This window comes from Haliotis rubra, unplaced genomic scaffold, assembly GCF_003918875.1.
Source record: "Haliotis rubra isolate DU_JTF1 unplaced genomic scaffold, ASM391887v1 Scf1265, whole genome shotgun sequence".
NCBI lineage: Eukaryota > Metazoa > Mollusca > Gastropoda > Lepetellida > Haliotidae > Haliotis > Haliotis rubra.
In genome coordinates this window covers 52,515-69,260 of record NW_025765187.1, presented here as the reverse complement: position 1 = coordinate 69,260, position 16,746 = coordinate 52,515, and the positions used below count along the sequence as shown (strand labels likewise).

General features: G+C 39.8%; 1 protein-coding gene across 11 annotated transcripts in view; it reads left to right on the top strand.

Annotated features, from left to right (window-relative positions):
- Positions 1 to 15,532, top strand: part of LOC124266561 (syntaxin-binding protein 5-like) — a 149,234-nt gene extending 133,702 nt beyond the window's left edge. For 9 of the 11 annotated variants that reach the window (XM_046701370.1, XM_046701374.1, XM_046701368.1 and 6 more), the window contains 8 exons: positions 891 to 1,013; positions 2,395 to 2,556; positions 3,637 to 3,828; positions 4,043 to 4,151; positions 5,476 to 5,571; positions 7,618 to 7,742; positions 9,101 to 9,219; positions 10,807 to 15,532. In XM_046701370.1, coding sequence (XP_046557326.1) covers positions 891 to 1,013; positions 2,395 to 2,556; positions 3,637 to 3,828; positions 4,043 to 4,151; positions 5,476 to 5,571; positions 7,618 to 7,742; positions 9,101 to 9,135 — 842 coding nt within the window. In that variant the 3' untranslated portion in view covers positions 9,136 to 9,219; positions 10,807 to 15,532. The remainder of the gene's footprint in view (positions 1 to 890; positions 1,014 to 2,394; positions 2,557 to 3,636; positions 3,829 to 4,042; positions 4,152 to 5,475; positions 5,572 to 7,617; positions 7,743 to 9,100; positions 9,220 to 10,806) is intronic. The other 2 variants (XM_046701373.1, XM_046701372.1) reach the window with 1 other exon arrangement.
- The last annotated feature ends 1,214 nt before the right edge of the window (positions 15,533 to 16,746 follow it).

Sequence of the window (16,746 nt, the reverse complement as noted above, 5' to 3'; positions counted from 1 at the left end):
ATTATGGAGGCTTGGGAAGAGCAGGTGCCCAGTAGACCATACCCCTGTGTGGTGTCCAGTGTAGAACTAGTTGTTAAAGCAGGCCCAGGTTCGATTCCCAACATGGGAACAATGTGTGAAGCCCATTTTGTTGTCCCCTGCCGTGATATTGCTGGAATATTGCTAAAAGCGGCGTAAAACCAAACTCACTCACTCACCTTAATTGCTGACAACCCTTTGAGGTGCCACTATAGAGTGAAGGGATGAAGATTCACAATTTTGTTATTTCCAGTTTCATGGTGCTTGAGTGATTATAAGCTAATATTTTATTTGACATACATGTCAAAAGCTTGGTGTTTTTTGTTGGTTTAATTCAAATTTTATGATTGTTTGAAAGCATGGAAGTGATTATCATTTTGAATCTTAATTGTCAACAATTACTTGTGGTTCTGCAGCTCTTATGCTCCTGATTATTCAAGAGTAATATTTGTAATTGCTGGTGATTTTGATGTTATCTATGTGAAAGAAAATTAATCTAAAGCTTCATTCATTTAAAAAAGTCTCTGTTTTTGTACACATTATTCAATAAATGTGTCTTTGTTTTTAAAAACCTCTTCTTTAAAAAATTTAAGATTAAATCATGTTCAAGATTCCTTTGAGTCATAGGAGCGCTGGGGTAGCCTAGTAGTTAAAGCGTTCGCACATCACGCCAAAGACCCGGGTTCGATTGCCCATATGGGTACAATATGTGAAGCCCATTTCTGGTGTCCCCGCCATTATATTGCTAAAGGTGGCATAAAATTAAACTCACTCACTCTTTGAGTCATAAAGTGACTTGCTCTGAGTCCTGCTTTACAGCAATAAAGTGGTTGTGTTTCACGTTTTGTTTTGCATATATATGTTTCTTGCAGACAACTTCACATGCCCATGCCTGTGGGTGGGAACAAGCCTGGGCTCAGTCATTGTGATAGTGTTGAATCTGCCTCCCACAGGGGAACAGAGGCTCACACAACCAGTCATTGTGTCTCCCAGTGGTAGGTCCATACTGACTCTCTAGTCTGGGGGTGGTGTATACTGACAGGGTGGTGTATACTGACAGTCTGTCTAGGGGTGGTGTATACTGACTCTCTAGTCTAGGGCTGGTGTATACTGACTCTCTAGTCTAGTCTAGGGCTGGGGTGGTGTTACTGTGTATACTGACAGTCTAGTCTAGGGGTGGTGTATACTGACTGGTGTATGGTGTATGACAGTCTAGTCTAGGGGTGGTGTATACTGACAGTCTAGTCTAGGGGTGGTGTATACTGACTGTCTAGTCTGGGGGTGGTGTATACTGACTCTCAGTCTGGGGTGGTGGATACTGACAGTCTCTAGTCTAGGGGTGGTGTATACTGACAGTCTAGTCTAGGGGTGGTGTATACTGACTCTCTAGTCTGGGGGTGGTGTATACTGACTCTCTAGTCTAGGGGTGGTGTATACTGACAGTCTAGTCTAGGGGTGGTGTATAGTGACGGTCTAGTCTAGGGGTGGATGTATAGTAATGGTCTAGTCTAGGGTGGTGTAGTAGGTGGTGTATAGTGTATACTGACTCTCTAGTCTAGGGGTGGTGGTTACTGACTCTCTAGTCTGGGGGTGGTGGTGGTGGTGTATACTGACTCTCTAGTCTGTAGGTGTGGTGTATACTGACTCTAGTCTGGGGTGGTGTATACTGACTCTCTAGTCTTGGGGTGGTGTATAGTGACTCTCTAGTCTAGGGGTGGTGTATAGTGACTCTCTAGTCTAGGGGTGGTGTATACTGACTCTCTAGTCTAGGGGTGGTGTATACTGACTCTCTAGTCTAGGGGTGGTGTATACTGACTCTCTAGTCTAGGGGTGGTGTATAGTGACTCTCTAGTCTAGGGGTGGTGTATACTGACTCTCTAGTCTAGGGGGGGTGTATACTGACTCTCTAGTCTTAGGGTGGGACATACTGACTATCAAGTCTCAGGGTGGGGCATACTGACTCTCTAGTCTGAGGTGGTGGTTACTGACTCTCTAGTCTGAGGTGGTGTATACTGACTCTCTTAGTCTAGGGGTGGTGTATACTGACTCTCTAGTCTAGGGGTGGTGTATACTGACTCTCTAGTCTGGGGTGGTGTATACTGACTCTCTAGTCCAGGGGTTGGTCTGACTTGATGAATGATTGTATACCAATTTTGTAAATTACTACTTTTAATGTTAATCACTGGGGTGTTTGGTCCAGAAGAGATTATTTACAAACTAATGCTATGCAGCTGGAATATTGTGGGGTAGACATTGAAGAACAAACCAGAAAGTATTGATGATGATACTACCTCTTACAATCACTTTTATTTGTTTCCTCTTGTATTTGTTTAGTTTTGTAGCATCACAATAATTTATCTCATTTGATCGTTTCAGGGACAATCTTCCGCTTGAAAGGAGCAATATTAGCGATGTCGTTTCTGGACTGTAATGGTGTGTTGATACCATCAGTGTCCGAGACTTGGAAAGAGTCACCCCAGAGAGAGAACCGAGAAAGCAACGAGAAGGCTCTCAAAAATAGTAATATTGGCATACAAAGTAACCGATGTTGCTGTGTCTTTTAGTTTATAGAAACTGTCATGCTGTTTTGTTGGGGAGGAACAGGGGCACAATGGTCTAAAGTACCGCAGTTGGCTTTGTTTCTCATGATCCGATGGTTGTGGGTTCGAATCCATGATTATGAGCCATGGTCTGTTAATGCCGACTTGTTGGTTTGAACAAAGCGATTTTGTCTTTGACTGGTGATATTTTCAAAATTCCTCCCAGATATAAGCAGGGGTGTTGGAGTAGCCTAGTGGTTAAAGTGTTCGCTTGTCACGCTGAAGACCCGGGTTCGATTCCCCACATGGATGCAATGTGTGAAGCCCATTTCACACTCACTCACTCACTCACTCACTCAACCACTCACTCACTCACTCACAAAGTTAAGCTGTTACTATGATGTAAAGATCAGGGTGCTGTAGTACAAAACAACCTTAGCGCTAAGACTACCTTAAGTCTCTGTTAAGGTATGGGAGTTACAGTCACCTTAGTGCTAAGACTACCTTAAGTCTCTGTTAAGGTATGGGAGTTACAGTCACCTTAGCGCTAAGACTACCTTAAGTCTCTGTTAAGGTATGGGAGTTACAGTCACCTTAGCGCTAAGACTACCTTAAGTCTCTGTTAAGGTATGGGAGTTACAGTCACCTTAGCACTAAGATCGCTTAAAAACGTCTACTGTCTGGTTTACGTTACACAACAGAATGGACCTCAGGAATGAAAATATTTGGGGGTTCATGAGAAACCCGCGTCCATACGAAACTGTCAATACCCAAGGTGAATGATGACATGTGAGCAACTACTCACCCGTGAATATCTGGGTTAGAATTGGACTTCAGCAGCCCATGCTTGTTGTAATGGGGATCAGGTGGTCGGGCTCACTGACTCACACTGAAGACGTGGGTTTGATTCCCCAAATGGGCAAATGCGTAAAGCCCATTCCTGGTATCCGCTGCCATGATATTGCTAGAGTATTGCTGGGTCTAAGTTTTGCCGTTTTGATTGATGCTTTTGATTGACATTCATCAAACAATCTTTGGAATTTTCAGGCAAATTAATCGAATGTATTTATGTTTGCAGGGCAAATGTCATTATCAAATAAACCACGAATATCTCCAACATCATCAACAGAGATGAGCGATCGCCAGTTTGTCATCATCTGTTCTGAAAAGCAGGGAAGAGTTATGTCCCTTCCATCACAAACATGTGCTTACAAAGTGAAAATCACAGAGACTTCTTTTGTTGTGCGAGCTGAAGTGGTGGCCATTAGAGGTAGGCTTTGTGTATTTTCACACTATGCTCAAATCAGTTGTCTAGAAAGTAGCATTTACAACTGTAGTGGCTAGATAATATCTGCTTCAAATTCTGGGTCCCAATCCACAAAACGTTACAACATTTGTAAGCCTATGATCAACTATAGAGTTACGACAGGTGACATACTAATGTGTTAATTGTACTGTATACATTGTGTTTTATGCTGTTACAGATAGCGTGTGCCTGATGTGTTATGTAGCAAATGGTCATATTATGGCCTTCAGTCTCCCAAGTCTGAAGCCAATCCTAGATGTGGACTTCCTGCCCCTCACGGACTACAGGTACATCTTGCTCATAACCTCTACTGTGTTCCCTTCACTGACCCAGGGCATGAACTCCACCTTTCATTGGTCCATTGTTTGCAATCCACTACTGTGCACCTTTCATTGGTCCATTGTTTACAATCCACTACTGTGCACCTTTCATTGATCCATTGTTTACAATCCACTACTGTGCACCTTTCATTGGTCCACTGTTTACAATCCACTACTGTCCACCTTTCATTGGTCCATTGTTTACAATCCACTACTGTCCACCTTTCATTGGTCCATTGTTTACAATCACTACTACTGTCCATTGTTTATAATCCACCTTTCATTGGTCCACTGTTTACAATCCACTACTGTCCACCTTTCATTGGTCCATTGTTTACCATCCACTACTGTCCACCTTTCATTGGTCCACTTGTTTACAATTCACTACTGTCCACCTTTCATTGGTCCATTGTTTACAATCCACTACTGTGCACCTTTCATTGGTCCATTGTTTACAATCCACTACTGTGCATCTTTTATTGGTCCATTGTTTATAATCCATTGTTTACAATCCACTACTGTGCACCTTTCATTGGTCCATTGTTTACAACCCACTACTGTACACCTTTCATTGGTCCATTGTTTACAATTCACTACTGTGCACTGTTCCTTTCATTGTTCCACTGTTTACAATCCACTACTGTGCACCTTTAATTGGTCCATTGTTTACAATCCACTACTGTGCACCTTTAATTGGTCCATTGTTTACAATCCACTACTGTCCACCTTTCATTGGTCCATTGTTTACAATCCACTACTGCCCACCTTTCATTGTTCCACTGTTTACAATCCACTACTGTGCACCTTTCATTGGTCCATTGTTTACAATCCACTACTGTCCACCTTTCATTGTTCCACTGTTTACAATCCACTACTGTGCACCTTTAATTGGTCCATTGTTTACCACTACTCCACTTTCATTGTCCACCTTTCATTGTTCCATTGTTTACAATCCACTACTGTGCACCTTTAATTGTTCCATTGTTTACAATCCACTACTGTGCACCTTTAATTGGTCCATTGTTTACAATCCACTACTGTGCACCTTTAATTGTTCCATTGTTTACAATCCACTACTGTCCATCTTTCATTGATCCATTGTTTACAATCCACTACTGTGTACCTTTCATTGTTCCATTGTTCCGTCTATACTTTAACACACTTTTATCTCCAAACCTGTGACATCAGTAATCTGATTTAACATGCGTTGCAAAGACATGTGATGCACATCCTCATTTGTAAAGCTATCGGTCTTACCATGTGGTTCTAATGTTTATTTGTTTGCTTTCAGGGTAGCCCGAACATTCTGTTTTAGCAACAGTGGTCATGCCTTGTATCTGTGTTCCCCGACGGAGGTTCAGAAAATAACCTATTCTGCTGATATTAGGTAACACTCCAGTTCAAATGAAGATTTGGTATTGAGCAACCCATGTTTGTCATAAGAGGTGCACCCATAAAGATCTTGGCCTAGATTTTCAAAGCTCTCTTAGCGCTAAGAAAGTCGTAAGTTAATGTTAATGTATGGCACTTACGACTATCGTAGCGCTAAGAGAGCTTCGAAAATCTAGGCCCTGGGTTAGAATTGGTCTTCAGCTACCCATGCTTGTCGTAAGAGGTGCACCCATGAAGATCTGGGTTAGAATTGGTCTTCAGCTACCCACGCTTGTCATAAGAGGTGCACCCATGAAGATCTGGGTTAGAATTGGTCGTCAGCTACCCATGCTTGTTGTAAGAGGTGCACCCATGAAGATCTGGGTTAGAATTGGTCTTCAGCTACCAATGCTTGTCATAAGAGGTGACTAATGGATTAGGTGGTCAGACTCGCTGACTTGGTTGATACATGTCATCATATCCCAATTGCGTAGATCGATGCTCATGCTGTTGGACGTCTGGTCCACACTCGATTATTTACAGACCACCGTCATGTAGCTGGAATATTGGTGAATGTGACGTTAAACAACAAATAATCATAAGAGGCGACTAACAGCTGGGGTGTTGCATGGATACTAGTTACTTTTTCAGCTGCATTTGCAAAACCAGATACTTTTTAGCTTTTAATGAGCAGCTTTCAAGAATTAATTTTTATGACAGACATGCTTTTTCTCATCTGTCTGAATCTTAATGTTTTTGAAAGCATTTTCTGGGACAAAATTTATTGGGTTGTTTTTTTTACAAAATCCTAGGACATGAAATGGCCATTCCTGATCAGACAAAGAATCTATTGATGATGTCTGTATGCTCTGAAAAGTTAGTACACTGCTAGGTACAGGTGATGTAGCACACTTGGCATTCGTGGTCGTAGAAGGCAACAAATTGGTCAGGGTTGCCAGGCTTTGCACACTGTGTTATTGTATGCAGATGGTGTGGAATGGAGTGAATGTTTTCAGTTGCTAGTTTTCCTATCCAGACAGTCCAATACATGTTTTTGGACCTTTCATTTGAAATCTGTAAAATAGCTGTTTCGAGTAGCTTGACAATGTACGTATAAAACATCAGTTTTGAGTTCCCATCTTGCCCCTCAGCCTTATTCCTTGAGTTCCTGTTAGGATTGGTCAAGTCAACATACTGTGATAGCAATTTAGAGCAAGGTCACTAAGGCAGAGATACCAACCTCTACGATTTTATCGTAGTCACTACGAATTTTAGCCTCGAACTATGCCAATACGATTGCACTAGACTGTCTAGAAGAAAATTCATTCAAATTCGGATATATTGACAAAACATATATTTTAAAATCGATTATATACATTTTCGACAAAAAGAGACGACAAGATGAAACATAATGCTGATAATTTGGAAATCTGCTGTTGGGAGGTATGTGAAATCAAAGCTTCACTCTTGATTAGTGTCATATTATCTTTCTCAGAATCCATCATGATTTTAAGTATTTAGTTGACTACGAATTTTATGGTCAAACTACTAATTTTGATCCTTGAAGGCACTGTGTGCAATACTTTGGGGTTGGCATCTCTGCTAAGGTAACTGCAAACACGGTTGTACATCAAAAGCACAGTATGCTTGTTTAATTTGTAACATGAGAAAGAAAAATGTGAATCAATTTTTAGGCCAGACCAATTTTATTTCTTTTTTTATGGATTTTTGTCTTCAGTAAACCTAAAGGCAGGAGTGAAAATAAATAAATAAAAAATCACCAGTGAAAGCAAAAGCCCACATGAGTTTGGTTTGTTCATAACAACGAAAAGAAAATTGAGTGAGTTTAGGTTTCTCACTGATTTCAAGAGTATTTCACTTATATCACATTAACATTGGGATTGTATTTTTTGAGCAGGGAAAATTAATTTATATTTTTTTTCATATTCTTGAAAAAATACAACCGGCGGATCCATAAAACAAGAAATAAAATTGGTCTGGCCTTACGATGATATCAATGTTGTTGAACTTCCCTGACCTGAATGTGTGATTCTGCTTTCAGTGAAACATTAAATGACATGCTTGGGGACTTGTTCCTGGCCTGTGACACTCCTGATGCACCAAAGCAGGGCTTCTTCAAGAACCTGTTCAGTGGAGGGCCCTCAACACTGGACAGGGAGGAGCTATGTAGGTTTATCTATATACTTATAACTAACTTATATGTCTGTTGGGATTCCACTGCGGAATGGGCCCCCTGTACATGTTTGTTGATGGAGTCCAGGACAGAATGGGTCCCCGGTACATGCTTGTTGATGGAGTCCAGGGCAGAATGGGCCCCCAGTACATGCTTGTTGATGGAGTCCAGGGCAGAATGGGTCCCCGGTACATGCTTGTTGATGGAGTCCAGGGCAGAATGGGCCCCAGTACATGCTTGTTGATGGAGTCCAGGGCAGAATGGGTCCCCCATGGTACATGCTTGTTGATGGAGTCCAGGGCAGAATGGGTCCCCAGTACATGCTTGTTGATGGAGTCCAGGGCAGAATGGGTCCCCAGTACATGTTTGTTGATGGAGTCCAGGGCAGAATGGGTCCCCAGTACATGTTTGTTGATGGAGTCCAGGGCAGAATGGGTCCCCAGTACATGTTTGTTGATGGAGTCCAGGGCAGAATGGGTCCCAGTACATGCTTGTTGATGGAGTCCAGGGCAGAATGGGTCCCCAGTACATGTTTGTTGATGGAGTCCAGGGCAGAATGGGCCCCCAGTACATGCTTGTTGATGGAGTCCAGGGCAGAATGGGCCCCCAGTACATGCTTGTTGATGGAGTCCAGGGGCAGAATGGGCCCCCAGTACATGCTTGTTGATGGAGTCCAGGGCAGAATGGGTCCCAGTACATGTTTGTTGATGGAGTCCAGGGCAGAATGGGCCCCCAGTACATGCTTGTTGATGGAGTCCAGGGGCAGAATGGGCCCCCAGTACATGCTTGTTGATGGAGTCCAGGGGCAGAATGGGCCCCCAGTACATGCTTGTTGATGGGAGTCCAGGGGCAGAATGTGACCTCAGGACCTCGTGCTTGTTGTGCTGAAGGGATTCCAGGGCAAAGAAGGCCCCCAATACATTGTGGATTCCTACATAGGGATTCCTACATAGGGATTCCTAGTGCTTCATGTTCTTTGGGGGGAGGTGGGGTAGCCTACTGGTTAAAGCGTTCCTTCGTCCCGGGTTCTATTCCCCACATGGGTACAGTGTGTGAAACCCATTTCTGGTGTCCCTGCTGTGATATTGCTGGAATATTGCTAAGAGCAGCGTACAACCCAACTCACTCACTTACTTATGTTCTTTGCAGATTCCAGGATAGAATAGGTCACCTGTACCTTATGCTTGTTGATCTGTAGATTCAAGGATTTTAGTAGTAGTAGTAGTAGTAGTAGTAGTAGTAGTAGTAGTAGTAGTAGTAGTAGTTGTAGCAGCTTAAAAACTGATGACATTTGTTGCCAACGTAAGTCAAACCATGGAGAGATAATACCTGCACCTTGTTTGTGTTTCAGTCGGGAGAACAGTGGGAAGGCATCGAAGGGTTTAGCTAAGCATGTCCCTGAGGTGGGCTACAGCACCTGCAGGCACAGAGCGGTAAGCTATCGGGAGAGATTGCTTTCGGGCCAGGATGGTGAGTCTGAACCAAGGACCGGTCATTTATTAGAAGTGGTCAGAGGTGTTTGTAGCTCTGAGCTGCTGGAAAGTAAAGACACTTCCCTTGTCATTTTTGGGATTATCCTTCCTGAGTTCTTGTATGATGCTGGCATGACCCTCCTTCAAAAAACAAAATGAAAGAGCATTATGTATTTAGTTATGAAAGTCCTTTGTATTCATTACCCTCTCTCGAAAGACAAAATTCATGAGCATTTTTTGTCTATTTTTCATTACTCTCCCTAAATATGATTGTGATTTCTTTGAATAATGAAGACCGAAATTGTAGTTATCAGTAACAGCCAGTTGTCTGTGGTCTGAGTTTGCCGTGATTAGGACCCAATCATGGGGTGTGAGGCTTATGCATCGAAACATACTATTTTACACTGATTTTAAGGGTCAAGTTAAGGGTCGAGCTTATCTATGAGGTCAGCTTTTCTATAGTACTATACTATATATGTTTTAGTGACCCTTCCCCGATTTCCTTTCATCCAACCCCATATTATAATTGACTGGTCCCCTATACACTTTAGGCAATCTCGTTAAAATCAGTTCTAGTACTCAGATTTAAAACCTCTGTCAAGATCCTGGAAAGGCTGGACATAAGGCATGGTTACTTTAACCAGTCAGATATGGGATTTCTAAATAATATGTTTCCCACATCTGTCACTGATTCCGAATGTTTGTAGGTTCGAGCTCCGTCCATCCATTGATCCATCCGTCAGTGTGAGATGATGGGGACAGATTTTCTCAAAAAACGTTATAGATAGGGAAACCAAATTTGGTGGGTGTTTTCAGGACATGAATACCTAGGAGTTCGAACGAAACCGTGGTTACAGCTTGTCACACGCTTTCTTGACTTAATGCACATTTTCCCAATGGGAACAGAATTTCTCATTTAACATCTTATGTATTGCTATTTTTAGGAAGAATGAATAGTTGTCAAAATAGGAACAGAACATTCTGGCGGGGGAATATAGATGACCATGTCTTCTTGTTCTGAATAGAAGTAATCGCACTCAGTTTAGATTTTTCTCCATTCTGAAAAATCAGGATTCCTGGGTTCAGATACTAGAGCTGCAATGAATACACTATGAGGCTGATATGATATGTTTCTACTTTAATGTATAGTAACGACTGCGAATATTTATTAACGAATACTTTGTGGTTAATATCTAGGAATTACAATAACAAACATGTCATGCAGTTGCTTAGGTTGAAACATTTAAGTGATATTTGCTATTAAGCACACACAAAATACAATACATCACGAACTCTGCTGCTTAAAGCCTAATGACTATGCCGTGAGGGTTTCACACAAGTTACTCTACTGCATGGCTTGGAAATATTTCATTTTGCGTGTCTCACTCAGCAATAAACTAGTTTGAAGTGAAAACACTCTCTTAAACATATTTGTCAATGTTCAGTTCCAGTGATCACATACAATGAATTATATTCATGAAGAGATACGGTTTTATTTACTGAATACGTGAATGAATCGTAACAGGACATCCTCTAGATCCCAATGACAATGACTATTATTGCACTGGAATATTTGTCTGTACAGGCTTTGGTGGAGAGAGGTGAGAAGATTGGCGAACTGGACGACAAGTCAGCCCAAATGTTGTCCCAGGCAGAGAGTTTCGCTCAAGCAGCACACCAGATCATGAGCAGATACAAGGACAAGAAGTGGTACCAGTTCTAGACAGCGTGACACAGACCTTGCCCACACGCACCCGCCAACCCGGCTAGAGATTGTTACTGTGGATACTGCACCATGTTACCATGGAAACAGGCACTGTGGTACCCGCACATTAATTAAGTAGGCTGCAGTCAAGCACACTTATGCCACATTGCCAAAGTCGTGCGCTGTGGCAGTGGAAGATCACGGGAGATACAGGGCGTTCCTCATGCAATCATTGATTAGTGATTGGCAAGCGATTGAGATACGATTGGGAGAGCTGCATGTGTTGATAAGCTTGGAGTAGCATGATGGCATGTTTTGCAGGCTTTCTGTCTGTGAAAAAATACCTCTCAGATCTGGGACCAGTGCTGCTCAACACTTCACACTCGTCAGTCCTGTTCTGGTTGGAGTATGTTGAGACCACGAATCGGCACTCTGTGATTGATCGTTACACCTTGCTGACCTATTTTGACTTATTTATTCCATTCCCTAATCAACACAGATATAAACTATGTACCATATGTAAGTTTACTTTTATAATACTATATTTCTATCTCGGTTTGCATCCTCAGTGCAATGGTAGGTGTGAAGCGTAGTATTATTACTGTCACCCTTGCAAGGGAAGTAACTCTACTGTGTTGTATTACATGAATTGGTTGTGTGCTCATTTGCATCCATCATCCTATATTGTCCTAGAAATCCTGGTGTTTGGTTGTTCTAAGGTGAAGGGTGAACACAACAGTGCAATATTGGTAAGGAGAGGAAGGTCGCGATGACCTACATTGCCAAGACCTGGGTCACAGTGACCCAGGTGGCCATGACCTTGGCAGGAGAACACTGTTCTCTATTTAAATATGTATAATTTGCCACATGTACAGCAGTGACATAAGGAGCTGATTTAAATTATTTATGTTGTATATAGATGCTTCTAGTTTTGTAAATTCTTTTTGTGGAAGACATTCCATTCACTGAGGAAGCGGATCACCCTTGGATGACATAAATTTTCATCTTTCTCTGTCATGTTTTTCTCGCAATACTTTTGACATTCTATATGCGTGGGGTCTGTGAGATTCTGGTCTGTATGTCAGAAGATGGTGTTGTTTTAGAATGAACTTTGTCAGAGTTCAATGTATTGGAATCAGAGTGCTGATGTCAACTTATTTTTCCTTCCTAGAAAGTAAGTTTACATTATCTGAATGTATGAATATTTACAAAACCTGACCTTAATTTCCAAAGATGGTTCATTCCTGGGTTGACCACTGAACTCACATTCCAGCATCTGACCCATAGGGCAGTACTGAAGGAATAGAGTCAAGCAGCCATTTGCCCTCTCAAGGTGGAGTACACCGATCAGGTCAGACTATAATAATATTTCCTCCAAATCGTAAAGAGGACGAGAGACACAAACTAACAGGGTTTCATCCAAGCTGTTTTGGGGAGAAAGTTTTCAGTTTTAATTGTACTTGAAATGATTAAACTTTGATAGTGATAGTAAATGTTGGTGTTTTAACCCAACTCAATTCTGGTTGGAATAAAATAACTCTACTTTGTTTAGGGTTACTTTTCCAATTCAATTTTGGGAATGGATTCAGAAGACAAGTTTAAAATGTGTCTGGCCTTATTTACATGTAGCACTGATGGTACAAATATAATCCTTTGTACTGTTAAATTAGCTTAAAAAATTGAAATGGTTTCACTCACTGATAAGCAACTGATGTCAGACTATTGTTACTATTCATCAACCATCTCTTTAATGGCCCAAGGGTAAGTTTGGAAGAGTGAAGTTACCTATCCCTTGATCGTTGAGGATGATGGTCCATCAACACGGATTAACATAGTCACTTTAGGAGTATTTTCTAGCGTTTATATGCTTGTAGGGCAAACATGGCAATCCAGGAGTGTTGATTTGTTTTGTGAAAAAATAAATTGGCTATATCTCTGAAACTACTTAATTGTTTACCTTTGAATATATATTTGTCTAGGGAGTAATACAAACTTGCACAGCTGGTGATTGGGGTTGCCTAGTGGTTAAAGCATTGGCTCGTCACCCTGAAGACCGGGTTCGATTCCCAACATGGGTACAATGTGTGAAGCCCATTTCTGGTGTCCCCTGCCGTGATATTGGTGGAATATTGCTAAAAGCTGTAAAACTAAACTCACTCACTCACAAACTTGCACTGTATTTCAGGGTTAATGTAGATAGTAGTTGGTAAGTTAGGAAGTGTTTTTGTTTGGGATGTAGAAATTAGGGCTTGAAATATTTGTTATTTTTACTTTCAGTTTCATTTAGTTTCAGTTTGCATATACCAGTTGTCTAGGATTGTGCGTGACTGTTGACATTGGTGGGGTGTTGTGGAGTCTCTTTGGATATCATGTAATATAGCCATTTGACTCTTAAGAACCTCTGAGGTGATTTACACTTAATGCTTTACGGAGTTTATATTCAAACATAAAATATTGCTAGGCTATGATATTTGTTTTATAATTTCTCATGTGAGATGAATATATATATCAGGCAGTCAATCATTTTTGTATTTTTTCATGGTAAAAGTCTGCTTTTAATAGAAATTGTGTGAAATTCAGGAGGAGCTGGACTTTCGTTGATTCATTTTATGTAGCGGCCATAAAATTTCAGTACCGAGAAAAAGATAATACAAGAAGAAAATGTGCTAATTTTTGAAAAAAGAAAAATGTAGATGTTTATTTACACAAGCATTTATGATACTTCAAAAATACAAGTCAAGAAATTGTTTCAAAAACATATAAAGTAAATTTGTACTGAATGGAAAAAGCAACTGAAATCACTGACCTGTTGACACTGTTGTGTAGGGCTGCAACGATTCAGTTCGATTCATCAAAATGGAATCTGGCACCTTAGTTTCGATCTTCAATAACCATTATCACTATTTCGATTCGATATTTGAATACCTATTTAAATTATTTCCACACAGCCAGACCGAAATTTTGACTCCAGCAGTTTCGGCTGAAATAAGGCAAACGTGATTGGCCAACGCCGGGCTAATTATCCAATGAAAATTATTGTTAGTTGATGATGCATTTCATGCTAAAAATGCTGACTCTGAGAGTTAAATGAAATCTGATGTTTTACTTGTATGAAGAATTGAATAAAAATGATCGAATCGAGGATCCAATATCGAAAAATCGAATCGAATCGAGGTCTGGGTGAATAGTTGCAGCTCTACTGTTGTGCTGAATTAAAATATTCTTACCATCTTCATAGAAAGTGAGGGAAATATTGTTTATTATGTAAAAGGAATTACAGTTTGATAGCGAGGGAGGCTTCTGGGAAATTATTTACAGGTGTGGAGTCCTCTGCAGGGGTATGTGTGTGTATGTTACTTGTTAACTCAGGGCTCGCTTCAGTATTAGATCGTAGCTTTGCTATAGTACAGGGCTAACAGGATGTACAGTGTAGCAGCTTTTCAGACTTAAACTACAGTATAGCAAATTGACAATAAAGCACTGCTGATGAAATAACATGTGGACATTTGTGGATTAATACGCTAATTATTGATAATTCCTTCCTTTATTTGATTTGCCTGCTAACAAATCAGTGAATAATGATCATTTTGGTTTTTCATGTTTAGAAATCGATGCTGAGATTTCTTGTGTTGTTTTGGGTGGTTTAATATGTTTAACTGGATTAGTAAAGGCCACATGGATCAGTTGAGATGTCAGTATCAAGTGGGAAACCAGGGTATAGGTTTTTAATATATTTGTATCCTATCAAATTAAATTAGAGGATTTCGTTTCATATTTAATTTTTGTTGATCTTTGTTTTATAAATATTGCCATTGAGAACAATGACATCGTTTTGAAATTAGTAATGTCTGAAACTGTTTTGGAACGAGGTTTCAAATGATAAAAGTGGTATCAAATATTGGCTTATATTTAAACCATTGTTAGTTTGATCACTCAGGTTCTAGGTTTGAATCCTCATGGTACTATCAAATATTGCTTGTGATGAGACATAATGTTATATGGGTGCAATGTTGATATGTTATCTCAGTTAATTTTCACATCAAAATATCCTTTATTTAACTATTTTGTTGGTTTTGGTCAAGATTTTATTTCATATACTGCTTTCGATTGTAATCTCAACTTCGTTAGTTCCATGTGAGACAGGGAAAGTGCCCTTGAAAAACATGTGGGCCACTATATCATAAAAAAGAATTTTGAATTATTATTATGTGTAAGATCTTGAGCATCCTCTGTGGAATTCAAACATTCCAAGATAAAGGTGATACTTTGGCAGTCCAGTTTAAAAGTATTTGTATTTATTATGTGACATAAAAGCGATTTATTGTTGGGTATTTTGACAATCCTTGAAAGTGTGTGGAATACAGTTGATGTGGTCATTATTTATGTGCTTGTAAGAAATTTCATTTATGTGATTTCATTGATATATTCAGTGTTTCGGTCCAGCCAAAGGAATTCCACAAATAATAATTATTCATTTCAGGTATTTCTTAAAATTGTTTTTTTACTAAATATGTGTCCAAGATCAACCATACAGCTTTGAAAAAATACAACTTTTAAAAAGGAATGACCTAAGGAGTACTTACGAGTAAAACTGTTAAACTGTGAATATGTTGTTGTTTGTTGTTTAGTGCATTAAACCATGCAGCAAGATTTATTTATTTTATTGTGCAGATAATATATTGAAATGTTGAAAATTCATGTTATGTTTATATAGAAACTTTCTCAAGTTTTGATGTTAGATTTGCATAATCATCAATTTCTGGCTGGGTTAGTAATAGAATTAGTTATTTTATTACCTGTTTGAGTGGAAGTGAACTAGTCAGGCTGAGTCACCTGTAGAAGAGTGACAAGCACTTGATGAAATCGGGCACTGACACTGACAGCGTCACGTCACGTCAGTTTCCGTCCATCAGTCGCAAGTCTTCGATTCATCTCAGCAACTTGAATGCAAATGTTGACACCAAGATGTCCCATGTGTGAAATGGTTTTGTTTCCTTGTTTCTATATTGTTTCCTCATTGTTACTGATTATTCCGATGTTAATGAATTGTTACCAACATACTATGGTCCATTTTATTGCATAATTCTTCTTATAATTACCTTGGACACCGTGATGGAATGTGATACCCTTTGTATGTTTTATAGCATTTCTGTAGACTAGCAAGTGAACTTTGACATGGATCATGGTAGTGATGTTCTGGCTAGGGTAATGCAGTCTTGAAAATCTGGCGTGAATGAAGTTTAATTGTTAACGTTCTATATGATTAAATGAAAATTAGCATGTAATTGTATGTGAAGTGACTTATTTCCTTTTTGCATGTTGATAAAATCATTCAAATTCTTAATATTTCTTGAATGTTAAATTTTTGAACTGATTTAACTGAAGATAATATGGCATTAGTGTTGTTGAAAGATTTTCTGCCATTTTTCATGAAAAAACTAAGATGCAGGGGAACCCACAGTATTATGAAAATAATATATGGAATATTCTCACGTCTTAAAACTAATCTACAATCCAGTTTGCAGCAGAGTGAAAATCATTACTGTTACTGCAAGCCATCAAAATTTAGGAAGGCCCTTAAGTGTTGGTCCAGAAAGAAATTGTACCCTGAAATTTTGATGGAATATCTGTAGGCTAATATGAAAAAATGTATGTATTAAAGTCCCAAAGACAAGATTGAGACTGTAGACATTACTGAGAGACAATGGCTTGTTACAATTGAATGGTTAACTGTACATAGATCACCAGGCCCAAGACAAGGCAATTGGTTTTGTGTTTGTCTGTATCACTTAGCAAGGGAAACTGTAATATATTTCCAAT